Below are 14,200 nucleotides of genomic sequence, written 5' to 3' on the forward strand. Positions count from 1 at the left end.
TATGGGGCTGCCCAGCCACCTTCGGGGGGCACAGACACCTCTCACTCTCTGGGTGACCGGGTGGAGCTCCCGGACCCTGGCCACAGTGTCGTCACCTCTGAGACAAGGGCTCCCCAAGCTCAGGCTGGCTCCACAAGGCAGTGTGGGGTGCAGCCTGCGCTGATGCGGAGATGGTGGGATGGAGGGAGAGCTTCCCAAGGCCCGGGGTGGGGGCTGGGCTGACGGCTGGGAAGACCAGATGCCAAGGCTGCTCGCAGGCAGGCCAGGCGCTTCCCCAGCCTCAGCCCCTCCTCCACAGCCCACCCCAGGCTGGGTGCAGACAAGCAGGAAGCTCAGGTGGGAAGGAACACGGCTCCATCCCAAACAGCATCAGACGCAGTGCTCGGGTTCCCCAGGAGCGGCCAAGCCCACTCGGGGCCAGGCTTCAGGGGCACACACCAGGGAGCACTCAGGGGTGCGGAGGCTGTGGGGAGAGGGTTTCATCACACGGTGGGAAAACCAGTACGAGCAGGCCCCCAGAGCAGCCACGCCCTGGCCCCACACCCCTGGCACCGAGTGAACACACAGCTGCCTCCACCTGAGCAGCTGAAGGGTCACACACAGCTTTTCCTGGGTGGGACCACGTGTCCGGGGTGGCTACGTGTGCTGAGACACGAGCCCCAGGCCCTGGCGCCCTCGGCACCACCGAGGTGCTGCACAGAGGCCTCAGCAGGGCTATTTTTATCCTGAAGTGAGAAGTTGCTGCCTGTGATCTAACACTCCTGCCAGCCAGGACATGGCAGAAAATGGCTAGGACAGGTGGCCACAGACCCCAGCAGCCACAGGACAGCCGGGCTAGGGAGGACCAGAGGGCACCAGGCACAGCCCTGCACACGGTACTAAGGCTGGAGCTGGGGGAAGGCAGCCCCACCGGTGGTCACGGTCACGTGGAAAAGGATGGGACGGAAGCTCAGGCCTCCACCTTCCTGGCCAGGTCTCCTGGTGGCTTGTGACACAATGTGCAGAAGCAGGAGGCGGCACACCACAGGGTCCCCACAGGGCTTCCCAGGCCACAGCCCCAGCACCTGCCCCAGGTAAGGCTGTACACAGAAGCTTTCCCTGTGCATGGAGGTCTGAGGATGACTGTGAGCCCAGCGCTGGCCACAGAGCACACAATAGGCAGGCAGCGCACGGTCAGGGGCTCCACCGCAGCCCCTGATGCAAGGAAGGCTATGGGGTGGACGCCCAGGCCGTGGGGGATGCTCTGAGGGTGGCAGCAGGTCCTCCCATGGTGGAGAGGACAGAGCCTGCCCTGGGCTTATTCCTCACGCACAGCAACGTCGGCTCCTGTGCTGGGCAGTGGTGCTCTAAGTGTGTGCTCTCTGGGATGGCACCGGCATGTTATAGGGAGCCTGGCTCGGCGCAGCTCTGTACTGCACAGACGCCCCATTCTGGGAATGGAGCCAGCACCTCGCGATTCCCCCTGAGGACCTGTAGCCACACAGCAGAGGCTCCCACAGCCCAGATTCCAGGGTGATCACCATAAACCCCTTGGCCCACTTTTCTTCACTGAGTGATTTTTAACTGTTTCAAGTTTTTTTTTTTTTTTTTTTTTTTTGGCTTTATGTCTGCTTTGTACAGTACAGTCATCTAAAGCTCTTTCAATGAGGGAAACAGATCAATACACTCACAAGTGAACAACCTGAGGCCCTGAAGACCAGGCTCTCCCCGGCCCTCCTGGAGCCAAACCACCCACGGCAGCCAAGTGACAGTACCCGCGGAGCCGCCCGAGCCTCTGGGAGGTCACAGCGAGGAAGGGAAGACGGAAACACCGTGACGGCCACTTCTGCCTAAATCATTAGGAACTATTTCAGAGTCACTGCAACCTGAAACAGGGATTCTCCACACACCTCCACACGGCCAGCAGCGCATTAATCGGTTTTAATTAAATAAATCGGAAACACAAATCAGGCCGATGTGTTGAATCAATTGGCGTGCGCTGCATGTTTATAGCTCCATCCACAGAGGACTCCTGATGCGCTATCGGCTCCCGCAGCCGCTTTATTAAATGGAATAAATAACACCGTGCAAGATGGCAAAACTTCACCAGACAGGTCTGGGGTTCTCCCAGTTCAACACTGTTTTCCTGCAAGGTCTCTGCTGGAATGAAAACATGGTCCAGATGACAACGGACTGATGTCCGGTTTAGCAGATGAGAATGGACTGATGTCCAGTTTAGCTAATGGATGGGTGGAAGGGAACCACTCTCAGAGTGATGCTGCATCCTCCCGCCGGCAACTACCCCAAGCCCACCTGGCCATCAGGCAGCAGAATCTCACCTGCCCCAAGAGGTGCCTTCCCCAGGGGCATGCCCAGCGCTGGGAAAGCTTTCAGGGAAGGCTTGCAAGGCCCAAGGTCAGAGGACATAGAAGCGTGTTGGGGGACAGAGGGGTGAACAGAGGCCAAGGAAGAGGGAAAGATGGAGACAGGAACTATCAAGACAGGCGTGCAGAGGACAGAAAGAAAATCAAGAAGGGAAAAGGAGGCGGGAAACAGAAAGAAAAACCGGGTGGAGGTAGCAGGGAGAGAGGGAGGTAGCAAGGAGAGAGGGAGGCAGGGGGTTCAGGGGGAGCACCTGGGCCATGTGGGGTCAGGAGCCCTCCCCGGCTGGGGGGATGGTGGCACCCCACCCCCAGACCGTGGGGAGAAGAGGAGACGGGCCCTTCGCAGAAACCAACAGCCAGAGACACGCGGCATGTGCAGGGTCTCCAGAGCAGCCCCTTGGCCCTCCACGGGGGCATCCCTGGCTTGGGCTGGCGTCCCTGCCCCAGGGGCTCCCTGTGCACAGAGGGTGCAGCCACCCTTGCCACACTTCATGTGCAGCCGCGCCCCAACCTTCCCTAGAGCACAGCGCTCCTGCTGGGCCCCCGCCTTCACCTTGCAAATGTGCTTAGTTCCCAGAGTTGGGGCCATGTTCTCCCAAACTTGTGCCACATCCATGGAGAGGTGGGGAGCCCCCAGCAGATGCTCCCCCGAGGCAGGAACCCAGCCCAGGAGCTGCCGGCACCCCCAGCCTCCCACCCAACTGTCGCTTCAGGGAAAGGCACGGCAGAGGCTCCACAGGTGACCTGGTCCTGCTGAGGCAGAAAGGCAAGGATGCCTCTCCCAGGCTTCTGGGAGGAGAGGGCTGACACGGAGGTGCCCCCTCTGTTGAGGCAAGGTATCAGGTCATGATGTCACGCAGAATGTGGTGGTGGCTGCTCCACAGACCCCAGAGGGCACTGGCACCTGCACAGGCTCAGGGAGCAGCCAGGGGCCTCAAGACCTCTCTGGAATCTGTGCCAGCCGCCGATACTGTGGCTGTCTCCATCAACACAGACACGGGCCTGTGCGGCGGGGTCCTGGGGGAGCCTGCGGGTGCTGGCCTGCTTCTGGAGGGCACCCAGGGGGATGGGCAGAGGAGGCTGTGAGGGCTCAGGGAGGACCAGCCGTGTGAACTCCCACAGTGAGGACTAGTCAGTGCTGGTGGAGTCTGACCCTGCTCCAGCCCTGCTGGGCCCAACTCCACCATGTGCCTAATTCTCCTGAAACCCCAGGAGACAGACAGGAAAGGCAGTAACCTGCCCCCACACCCCACCATGGGAAGGGAGGGGCAGGGTCCCCAATGTACATCCCTCTAGCAGGGTGAGGGCTAAGGCTCCAAGATGCCCGGCAAGGAGGCGAGCACGGTGCCCAAACAGTGCCAGCATCTGGTCAATGAGTCCCGAGGTCCCTGACAGCCCTGATCGCCTCAACACACAAAACACCAGAACCCAGAACACTGGATGTGCCCACGGCCAGGCCCGTGAGGAGCTGGTCACAGGGCAGAGGGCAAGCACAGGCTGGAGAAATCGCTCAACGTGGAAAACGCCAGGGACAGCAGAAGGGGTCAGAGACCCTCCCCGCAAATCTCTCTTCATTAATGCTTCACAGGAAGCCAAGGGTGTTGGAATGAGATGGCTATCAACGCACTCAGGTTTACGACAGCTCCCAGGTACAGCTGGAGCCAGCCTTTCCCGTGAGGACTAAAGGTCAGTGTGCAGCCCTCAGCAGCAGGCCCTGCACGCACGGGGTGGCGGGACACAGAAAGGAAAGCCAGGAGCGGGAGGAAGGAGGATGGACAGAGGGGGCTGGGCATCAGAAGAACACACCAGGGGGCAGTACCAGTGCCTGAGGGTGGTCTCACGCCCAGGGTTCACTCTTGCCAAGTGTGGTGGTGAGGGCTCACCCCATAGGTGGGGACACGGCATAGTCCCAGGGCCGTTTGGCGTGGCCTCCACATGAGCAGGGGGTAGTGACTGCATGTGGGCCCCTGGGCCTGGGGCCTCCTGAGCTGGGACCTGTCATTCTCGCCACATGCCATTCCCAGTGCCTGAGCCTCTGTGCCCGTGCCCCCTCTAAACCACTGAACCATCTGCCAAGCAACTTTCTAGACGCAGTTTGGCGACCTCCGTCTCCCATCTTCCCTGAACAGCCGCCGGGATGGCCATGTAGCGCGGCTCCCTGAGACCCTCCATTACAATCCTTTCTCCAGAAATTCACTCCTCCTAACATCCCACATGAATTATGTTTGTTCATTAAATGTCTGCCCTACCCAGCAGCTCAGCTCCAGGGGCCAGAGGCTCTGTCGGACATTCCCTGGCACACGGCCCGGCCTGCTGTGTGTGCTCAGCAGCCTGGCTGGAAGGTGGCTGTGGTCATGCCTGTGAGCCTGGCTCTCCACTGGTGGACCCAGGTTATCTTACAGCTGGTCACTGGCTGAATAAGGAATGGACACAGCAGCCTACAACAGAGCAACAGGCCACACCGATGCCCTCATCTGCATCTCCATCTCACCGCAGTCTCCACCATCAAGGTCCAGCCCACACACAGTGACCCTTGAGACCAAAGAGCTCACAGAGCTCGGCTGTTCAGCTGCGCCCGCAGACACCACAGGCCCAGGCCCTCCGAACGTGGCCTGGCGGTGTCACACACCAGCTCGGTGATCTGGGCATGTCCCTTGACACCCCCAGGCCTGGGTTTCCTCGTGAGCGAAATTCAGGTCACAACAGCACCCACTCCGTAGGATACGGTGACAATGAGACTGAGTGGTCAGGTAAGGGGCCAGGCAGAGCAGAACGGCAAGGCATCCAGAGGCGGCGTGTGCCAACGAGGCCAAAAGACCCTGGCATGTATCCCACCACGCCCAGGCAGGGCTGCGCTGCACCCACGGAGAAGTGGTGCAAATCCTCAGAGGAGAACACAGGCCCTTCAAGCTCTAGGCTGGGAACGGTGTGCTGGGAGCCCCTGGCCCCAGTGTGGATGAGGAGTGTGGACAGGGAATGTGGACATGGCCTCTGCCCAGGCCCTGCGATGCCCAGCTCCTTCTTTCCACTGCACAGGTGAGAGATGCTCAGAGCTAGACAAGGGCATGGAGCGTCACGGTGGCCCATGGGGCAGGGAAAAGGCAGAAGCCAAGGCTGAGGCCACCTCTTCTGGGAGGACCCTGGAGCCAGGAGAGGGATGCAGGCTGGAGGCTGCAGGAAGGAGGAACACCTCTTCCAGTTCTGCAACGAGCTGGGCAGCCCTGCGCCTCACACCCTGCCCGTCAGGGCCCAGCAGAGCCTCCCCCACAGCGGGGACCAGAGCCCTGGCAACAACTCTGAGCACCCGGAGAGCAGGTCTCCTTGGCAGATGCCCCTCACAGGGGCAGGACCTTGAGTGTCCGTTTGGCGGGCATCATGAGGGGGTCCTAACCCGTCAAAGGGGCACGGTCCCTCTGTCATCCGCTTGCAGGCTGGGACCACCTGAGACACCTGACAGCTGAGGATGCTGCAGGTGCCATCGTGAGAATTAACGTGGATCCACATGCAGAGGAAGCAGCCCGTGGACACCCTCCCTGATGGATGCCTGCCAGCCGGGAACTGGGGAGACGGGGTCCAGACCTCCACCTCCCCCACCCCAGGCTCTGCCAAGGCCCACTGGGGAGAAGCCCTACCTGGCGACGTGAGCCCCACGCCCACGGCCCCTCACCTCCATCTCGGCGCTGTGGCTGTGCACCTTCTGCACCATATCCTCAGCCTCCCGCATGCGCCGCGTCAGCTGGGGCGAGTACTCGGCCGGGGTCAGCTCGCTGTCATAGGACCCCAGGATGGCCCGCATACCGTCCCGCTCCTGTGGACACAGAGGGCAGCTGATCAGGACCCGGGACGGGGGATGAGGTAATGATGGAGACGGCTCAGGGAAGGCCCCACAAGAGCTGGGTTACGCAGGGGGCTCCCTCGTGAGGACCCAGGCCAGCACTCAGAGCCCATCCCTGAGGGCCCACCAAGGTGAAGAGGGCCCCGGAGCTCGCGCCCCCAGACCCAGTAAATGCCAGCAGCCCTGGCTTTGCCTCAGCACTCGCTCTGACCATGTCAGGCCTTCGCTGCAGCAGGCGTGGGCTCCACCTCGCATTGGCAGTATGGCTAAGGGCTGGGCTGGGAGCAGACGCCTCTGCCCCTGTGGACACAGCACACACAGGGCAAGGGCGCACGGTGGGCAAAAGCCCAGGTTCCCCACCCCAGCCTGTTCTATTGGGTCTGCGTGACTCCTCTGAGTCCCAGTCACACTGGGCCCAGGGAAACGACAGTGGGCAGGCCCGGAGCTGGGTGAGTCCCCCTCTTCCTGGGACCTCTGCCGGGACCTGCCGAGGGAGGAGGCACAGTGTGCACCAGGAAGCTGCCGCGTTGCAATGGGACAGGAAACCCATCGCTCGTCCAACCGCCCAGGGTCCTCGGGAAGGCTGAGCCCCTGCTTTTCAGCTCTGGGCTGGGGAGCTCCTTGTCTTCCCACAGAGCTCCCAGGATATCTGAGGCCACACGAAGGCCCCTACACAGCAGCCAGGCCCAGCAGGGCTCAGCTTCCTGGGATGACACTGACCACAGTGTCAGGGCTGATTCCTAGAGCCGGGCAGAAACCCCTGCTCAGTTGTGTCCTGCCTGACACGCTGACGGCGAGAGCCAGCCAGTCAGGGGCCCCGGGAGCCACGTGCTGCCTCCGGACCCTGCAGGTGCCCATGGGTCGGGAACTGAGCTGCTAGGATGTCCCCCACAAAGGACATGCCGCTGTGGGGAGCGTGGTCTTCCCTCTGGCCTCCTGCTGCCTGCGCTCCCTGCCCCAGGTGTGGGCCTGCACCACGGCCCCCGGACCCTTCTGGTCTCAGACGCTGAGTCTGGATGGAGCAGATTCCAGGTGCAGGCTGGGGACCTTCTCCTGCCGCCCGCGCTGCGGGAGCCCACGGAAACCACATAATCAGGGATCAGTCCTTCAGACACCCAGGTGTGCGGGAGGGCAGCTTCCAGATCTTCACGGGCATCTGCACACCCTGGACGTAGATTCAGGGTGGGCCTGGGAATCTGCTCTTCTAACACGTGCCCCAGGGACATCTAACTGATGCTCTCAGTAGCCTCTGCTGGGGGGCTCTGCCCCATTCTTGAGAGATGAGAGACAAGGATGCTGGGGTAGCAGAGCCCAGGAAGAAGCGGATAGGTATCTATAAGATGCAAGGTCAAGCCCCAGCTCTGTCCTGAGGCCAGCCACTCAACCTCCCTCCCCAAGTCTCAGTTCCTTTGTTGATAAGATGGGAAACGGGGCGGCCATGAAGACTGATGCTATCAGGAATGAACTGTCCAGCCAGCTGCCCTGGAAACAACAGGTGCTCAAGAAGCGAGAGCCAGGACCTCACAAACCCGGGAAATGGTCTCCACTGGCCCACGCCCCTTCCCAACACACATGCTGGGCAAGGGGCCAACGCTCCGGCTCAGCCCTGCACCACCTCACTGTGTCTCGGCCAGCGTGCTCCCCGCCAGGTGAGGGCAGGAGAGCTGTGGGGACCGCCCCCCCACCAGTCCTGGCTGAAAGGGCAAATTCATGGCCCTGATAGAGACCGGCTCACTCAGGCAGCCTGGGGAGCAAGACCCTCACCCAGAAGCGGAGTCCACGAAACTGCCAGGGTCCCTTTGTGTGACCTCCTGAGTCTGCACGTACACAAGCTGAGCCCCTGCCCAGGCCCCGTCTTGCTCCTAGGAGAGACCCACCCAGTGCTCCCCAGCACTGATGACTGCCTGGCCCCTGCCAGGCCCTCCGTCTGTCCCCCACAGGCAAGGAGGGCGAGGCTGCTCAGGCCGCCATGTCTGGGGCTCTCCTGCCATCTCCTGAGCCAGGGACACAGGTGCCACCCTGGTGTGGACTTCATAATTAGTGGATGACAAAAAAATCAAAATACAATAAGTGAGAAATTAAAGTTACAAATCCAACTGGAACGGGTCACATATCTGTGGAAAATTTGTTTGCACAGGAAGGTTTATCGTGTGTCATAATCTTATTGAAATCCTTTATCTTCCCATTGACTTTTATCGTTTCAAGCCAGTTACTGGAGTTGTCAGTACCAACGTGCAGACGCCGCGCAAGGCCAGGGTGGGGGACTTCCCTTGGTAAACAAGCTGTAATTGTCTCCTTTATTGATCAGTAAATCTCTGAGAGCTTCCCTTCGTGACGGCTCTCTCCAGCATAACTCCAGGCTAGCACTGGCTGGCACAGAAGAAAACTATTAGAAAGTTTGTTGTTTGTACCCTTTCAAGAAACTATTTTGTCACCAGTAGTGAAAGAGCAGGCACGCTGTGGGTATGACTTGCTATGACTTTTTAACAGCTGACTCCACTTGCAGGCAAGTCCACTTCATTTCCACCTCAACACATGCAGTGATTAACTGCTGAACAAACAGGTGGCTGGCAGTGCTGACGGGGGCATCCCAGACTCACTTAAGAAGCACCCAGCAGAGTTACATTGTCCACTGGCTGCTCCTCCTTGGGTACAGAAATGTCCCGGTTCTAAGGAACAGAATGTGCTCGTCATGCAATGAACAGCCACGTGAAGAGAAGGTGAGCAGTCGGCAACACCCAGAAGAAGTCAGCTGAGGATGGGGCCTCGGCACTCTGGATACACCGGCCGATGGGGGCCGGGGGCAGCAGCAGTAGAGGGCAGCTCTGCCCTGGCCTGCGATGATCAGGCAGAGGGGCTGCTCACCCAGGGAGGCTGCAGGAAGGATCTGGGCACCCTGGGAGGCAGCGGTGGGGAAGGGCACTCCAATCAGAGGGAACAGCGTGAGCAGGCGCCCAGAGGACCCTTGCAAAAGAGCAATAGAGATAATGACGCTCATCCCCTCATCAGCGGGTGCTCCAGTTCACTAATTACCATGGAGCTTTTGAGTACAAGCCCCAAGCATGCCGATGATTCCCACGCAATGACAGACAGATTCCCACGGAGGCTGAGAACGCCACAGCAGGGGGCAGGACACCTGGGCAGGAGGGGCTGAGACAACGGGCAGAACAGGGCCCAGTGCCCTTGGAGGAAGAAACCCAGGGCACAGCCCTTGAGCCTGGGTTTGGGAAGGGCAGGGGAGGGAGATCAGAGCAGCGAGGCCAGGAAGCCGAGACAGAGACCAGTGCTGCCCGTGGTGAGAGCACCCGCAGGAGCGGGAGACTGCAGGAGGCCAGCCCTGTAGGAGGCGCTGCGGGCAGGGGAGATATGGATGGAGGCACTGCAGGGGGCAGAGACCAGCCCCGTGGTCCCCAAGCAGCGGTCACTTGAGGTATGCATGCCCAGGCCAGCCCCCAAGTCAGACCCAACACACACACCCAACAAAGCCCACATCCTGCCCGCACACTAACTAGATGTGTGACCTTGGGAAAAACAATGAGCCTCTCTGAGTCTCAGGACACTCAACCATATAGGAGAGGGCAGAGAGTGCCTCAGGCTCACTGTGAAGTTCAAATGCAGCATGGCACAGAAAACCAGGCACACGGAACCTGCATACACAGGCGATGAATGCACGGCAGCCACGGTCATCACTTCTGTCCTCACCGCTGTCTGCCTGGTTCTTCCACTATGACTGCACCTGCTCGTGAAAGATGACCAGGAGAGTAGGCAGGTGGGGCAGGCATGTCCTGCACGATGGGGACAGCCTCTGGCCATGGCCACACCTGGTGAGGCAGGCTCCCAGCACTTCATAAGTCCACACCATGGACACAGAGGGCTTCCCTCCTAGGAGTCAGTGGCAGCCTGAAGGGGCTGTGTGAGGCAGGCAGGCAGCTCCACATACAGAGGCCCCTCCTCAGAGCCCCAGCACCAACCCCCACTTTCCAGAGAAGCCCAGAAGTAAGCCGAGTACCACGTGGCCCCTCCAATGAAGCAGCAGCCCCTCACCCATCTTCCTCCCTCACCCAGCCTCCGCCACCCACTCCCACCCGGCTTCTGCCGCCCACTCCCACCCGGCCTCCGCCACCAGTGCTGTGGAGCCTGCCTCCCTCCCTCTGCCCCCTCCAGCCCAAGGCCGAGGCCCATTCTGCAAGGGCTCCAAGGCTGCTCTGCACATGCAACATTCTCTGCAGGGCCTCTTCCCAAGCCCATCCCACCTCAGCTCAGCCACCTCCACCCAACTCTGAGTCACTCCACAACTTCTCCTTTTTTTAGAAAAGGAAATGTATGATCATAAATAGCTGAAAAACCCTGTTCTAATTACCTCTCCCTGGAGTCACCACAAGAAACTGAATAGATTCAGGCGGGAATGCGGGGCTATAGACGCGGCTCTGCCCACCGACACCGGCACCATCTCCTCACTGCTGCCCGCCTCCCCAGAGTCCTCTGCCCACTCTTCCCCCAGACCCCCAGTCACCAGCCTGGACAGGTCTGCTGTGACCCCAGCAGCAAGATCGCCCCCGACCAGGAGAAGGCCCTGGTGGGACAGAGGCTGGGAGAGGCAGGAGGCCTCTCTCTGGACCCCTCATCCCGGCTGGTCATTTCTCAAATGAGCAGGATTCCGGCGTCCATGGGGCCCATCGAGAACATGATGACAGGTGAAAGCAGCAGTAATAAGCACCTCGGAGGACCCACGCAGGTCAGACAGTCCTGAGCTCCAATGTGACACAGACAAGCTGTGCACCCTTGGGCAAAGGACCTAACCTCTCTGAACCCACCCTCCTTGTGCAAAATGGGGGCATGACTGCCCCAAAGGGTGCTTAAAAGGTGCACCAGGATTAATAAGTACATGGAGACAGCACCCGTCAACAGGAAGGGCAGCAGAGTGGGCCACTTACGGCCACAGGTGTTGGGGGTGGGGGTCGAGCTGCCCGGCCCAGCCCTGGCCACCCCCCACGCGAGGCCACGCCTCACCACCCCCACGCAAGGCCACGCCTCGCCACCCCCACGCAAGGCCACGCCTTGCCACCCCCACGCAAGGCCACGCCTCGCCACCCCCACGCAAGGCCACGCCTTGCCATGCCACAGTGCTGAGTGCACATGAGGCGGCATCCCAGTGCTCGGCCCACGCCTGCTCCCGGGCCAGATGCCCTGGCCCCCCCAGCCAACTACAGAACGCTTCGCCTCCTGTCTGTCCCTCGCTTCTCTTTCCTGGGCCTGCTGCCCCTAAACAAGGTTTTTTTTTGACAACTGACTGTTTTCAAGTATGATTCACTGAGGCAGATTTTAATTGGCGACATCAGCACAGCATGCTAATGGCTACATATGACTTAAGCACACGTTACCTCATTTGATCTTCAAAACTGCCAGGCAGGCACAGGGCTGAGGGAAGAGGACTCAGCGGCCACGAGCTGTTGTGTCTGCCCTGCCGCTCAGACCATGGAGGGGCAGAGCCCCTGCTGGTGCTACAGAGGAGCCGCCCAGGCTGCAGCCCTACAGTCACGGGGTCAGCGCCCATCCTGGGGAGGCAGTGCCATCGACAGCCTCACTGGTGAGAACACTGGAAGTGGCTCTCCATGATCGGGGGGCACTAACTCCCGCTCTGGGCTGCCGGAAGGAGGAACTCACGAGGCCCAAGATCGCTATCCACAGCCCCAGTGTGACCCCGGCACTCCCATCAAGGCAGGCACCCGGACCCAGCCCCAGCACCGTGCGGCCCCCACCCTGGCCTTCCTGCAGCTCTGAGCCTACAGTTCCCAGCAGCCTTCAGAGGCCGGAATGCCATGGGCACACAGCAGCTGTGAGACCGAGCCGCAGGGGGACGCCCGGACCTGACATCATGGGAACAAGCTAGAGCAGAACACCATGAGGACCCCGCCTCTGTGAGAGCAAAGCCAGCTCCCTGGGGTCCTCTCTCACCTGCATGGGCTGCCCCGGTACCCAGAGTCTAGGGGCCTCCTGGGAGGGAGGCTGACCCGGTGGCTGTGGGCAGAGACAAAGGAAGGAAAACATCAGACGGACGTCAGCCTCTGGTTAAAAACATACACAAGACAGGAGAAACTTCACCTGAGACAACAGCGGCCTGAGCAAAAAGAATACTTTTTCTTTTAAGACAAGGTCTTGCTCTGTCGTCTAGGCTACAGTGCAGTGGCACAATCTCAAGAATGAATAACTTAGAAGAAAATGTATTAATTTAATGCTTAGAGTAGAAAGGCTAAAACTGAAAGTAGCAAGCTAACTAGCCAGCATAAAAAATGAAAAAAATAAAACAACATATGCAGAAAGTATAGGAATAAAGATGAGAGCATAAATGAGCAAATGTAAAAACAGGTCCACAGAAACTTCCCATACTAAAATGCACTGAGGAAAAAGCAATGAAAACAAAAGAAGAGGCGACCTAAGAACAGTGGGATGACCGTGAAGGTGGAACCTACTCATGACAGGAAAACCAGAAGGAGAAGGAGGCGAGGAGAGAACACAGAAGTATCTGCCACGATAATGGCCGAGATTTGTCAAAACTAAATCCCAGATCCAGGAAGCTCAGAGAACATCAAGCAGGATAAATACCAAAAACTCCACACTTAGCCATATCATATTCAACTGTGGAAAACAAGACAGCCTGAGCGGGAAGAGCCCTACATTATCAACCAAGAGAGTAAGAAACGGATCAGACCTCCTGACCAAAGCCACTCAGGCAGCAGAGCGGGAAAGGAGGTATCCAAGCACTGAAACAAAACAGCACCAGCCTGGAATTCTGCATCCAGCAAGATGATCTTCCGTAAGAAAAGGAGAAAGAAAAACTCTCAGCAGGGCACAGTGGCTCACACTTGTAATCTCAGCACTTTGGGGGGCCAAGGCAGGCAGATGGTCTGGCGTCAGAGGGGTTTGAGACCACCCCGGACCATGTGGCGAAACCTCGTCTCTACTAAAAGTACAAAAATTAGCCGGGCGTGGTAACAGGCGCCTGTAATCCCAGCTACTCGGGAGGCTGAGGCAGGAGAATCGCTTGAACCCAGGAAGCGGAGGCTGCAGTGAGTCAAGATCGTGCCACTGCACTCCAGTCTGGGCAACAGAGCGAGACTCTGTCTCAGACAAACAAACAAACAAACAAAAAACGCTCTCTTAGACAAACAAAAACTGGGGGGAGATTGGTCATTGGCAGCCCTGGCCCCTGTAAGCAGTGTGAGATGGATTGTCCAGAGAAGCCAATGAGAGGTCAGAAACTCAGATCTATGTGGAAAAACAGAGCAGAGAAGTAATAAATACAGGAAAAATAAAATCGACTTTATTTATCTGTTTTTTTCGAGACAGAGTCTCATTCTGTTGCCCAGGCTGGAATGCAGTGGTGTGATCATAGCTCACTGCAACCTCTGCCTCTGGGGCTCAAGTGATCCTCCCACGTCGGCCTCCCAAGTTGCTGGGACTGCAGCTGTAAGCTGCTGAGCCTAGCTTACTTTCTTTAGTCTTGTTCATCTAATGGACAATTGTTTGAAGTATAGGAGCAGCAATGTGTGGGGTGACGATGGCACAGGGATGGGTGAAATGAGGCAGCAGGTGGCACGGGAGGCGAGAGGAACAGGTGTGCTCTGCGGGAGGCGCCCACCCTGCCTGTGACCCGGTCAAAGGCCATCTGACTATGGGCTTAGATTCGTGCTTAATGTATGCTGCAAACTCTACGATAATTCTGTGCTTGGCTCATGCCTGTAATCCCAGCACTTTGGGAGGCTGAGGCAGGTGATCACCCGAGGTCAGGAGTTCGAGACCAGCCTGGCCAATATGGCGAAACCCTGTCTCTACTAAAAATGCAAAAATTAGCCAGGCATGGTGGCAAGATCACACCACTGTACTGCAGCCTGGGCGACAAAAGCTAAACTCTGTCTCAAAAAAAAAAAAAAAAAAAAAAAAAATTCCGTGCTAACAGAATTAAAAAATTAAATCGTGTAACATGCTCAGTTAAAACCAAACA

At 58.6% G+C, this 14,200-nt stretch overlaps 1 protein-coding gene across 10 annotated transcripts in view; it reads right to left on the bottom strand.

Annotated features, from left to right (window-relative positions):
- The window catches only part of MAD1L1 (mitotic arrest deficient 1 like 1), a 408,034-nt gene that overhangs the window by 187,463 nt on the left and 206,371 nt on the right, over positions 1–14,200 (bottom strand). For 9 of the 10 annotated variants that reach the window (XM_030801339.1, XM_030801338.1, XM_030801340.1 and 6 more), the window contains one exon: positions 6,031–6,171. The exons of the other annotated variant lie outside the window; for it this stretch is intronic. In XM_030801339.1, coding sequence (XP_030657199.1) covers positions 6,031–6,171 — 141 coding nt within the window. The remainder of the gene's footprint in view (positions 1–6,030; positions 6,172–14,200) is intronic. 10 annotated transcript variants of the gene reach the window in all.

The sequence above is a fragment of the Nomascus leucogenys genome, chromosome 20 (genome assembly GCF_006542625.1).
Source record: "Nomascus leucogenys isolate Asia chromosome 20, Asia_NLE_v1, whole genome shotgun sequence".
NCBI lineage: Eukaryota > Metazoa > Chordata > Mammalia > Primates > Hylobatidae > Nomascus > Nomascus leucogenys.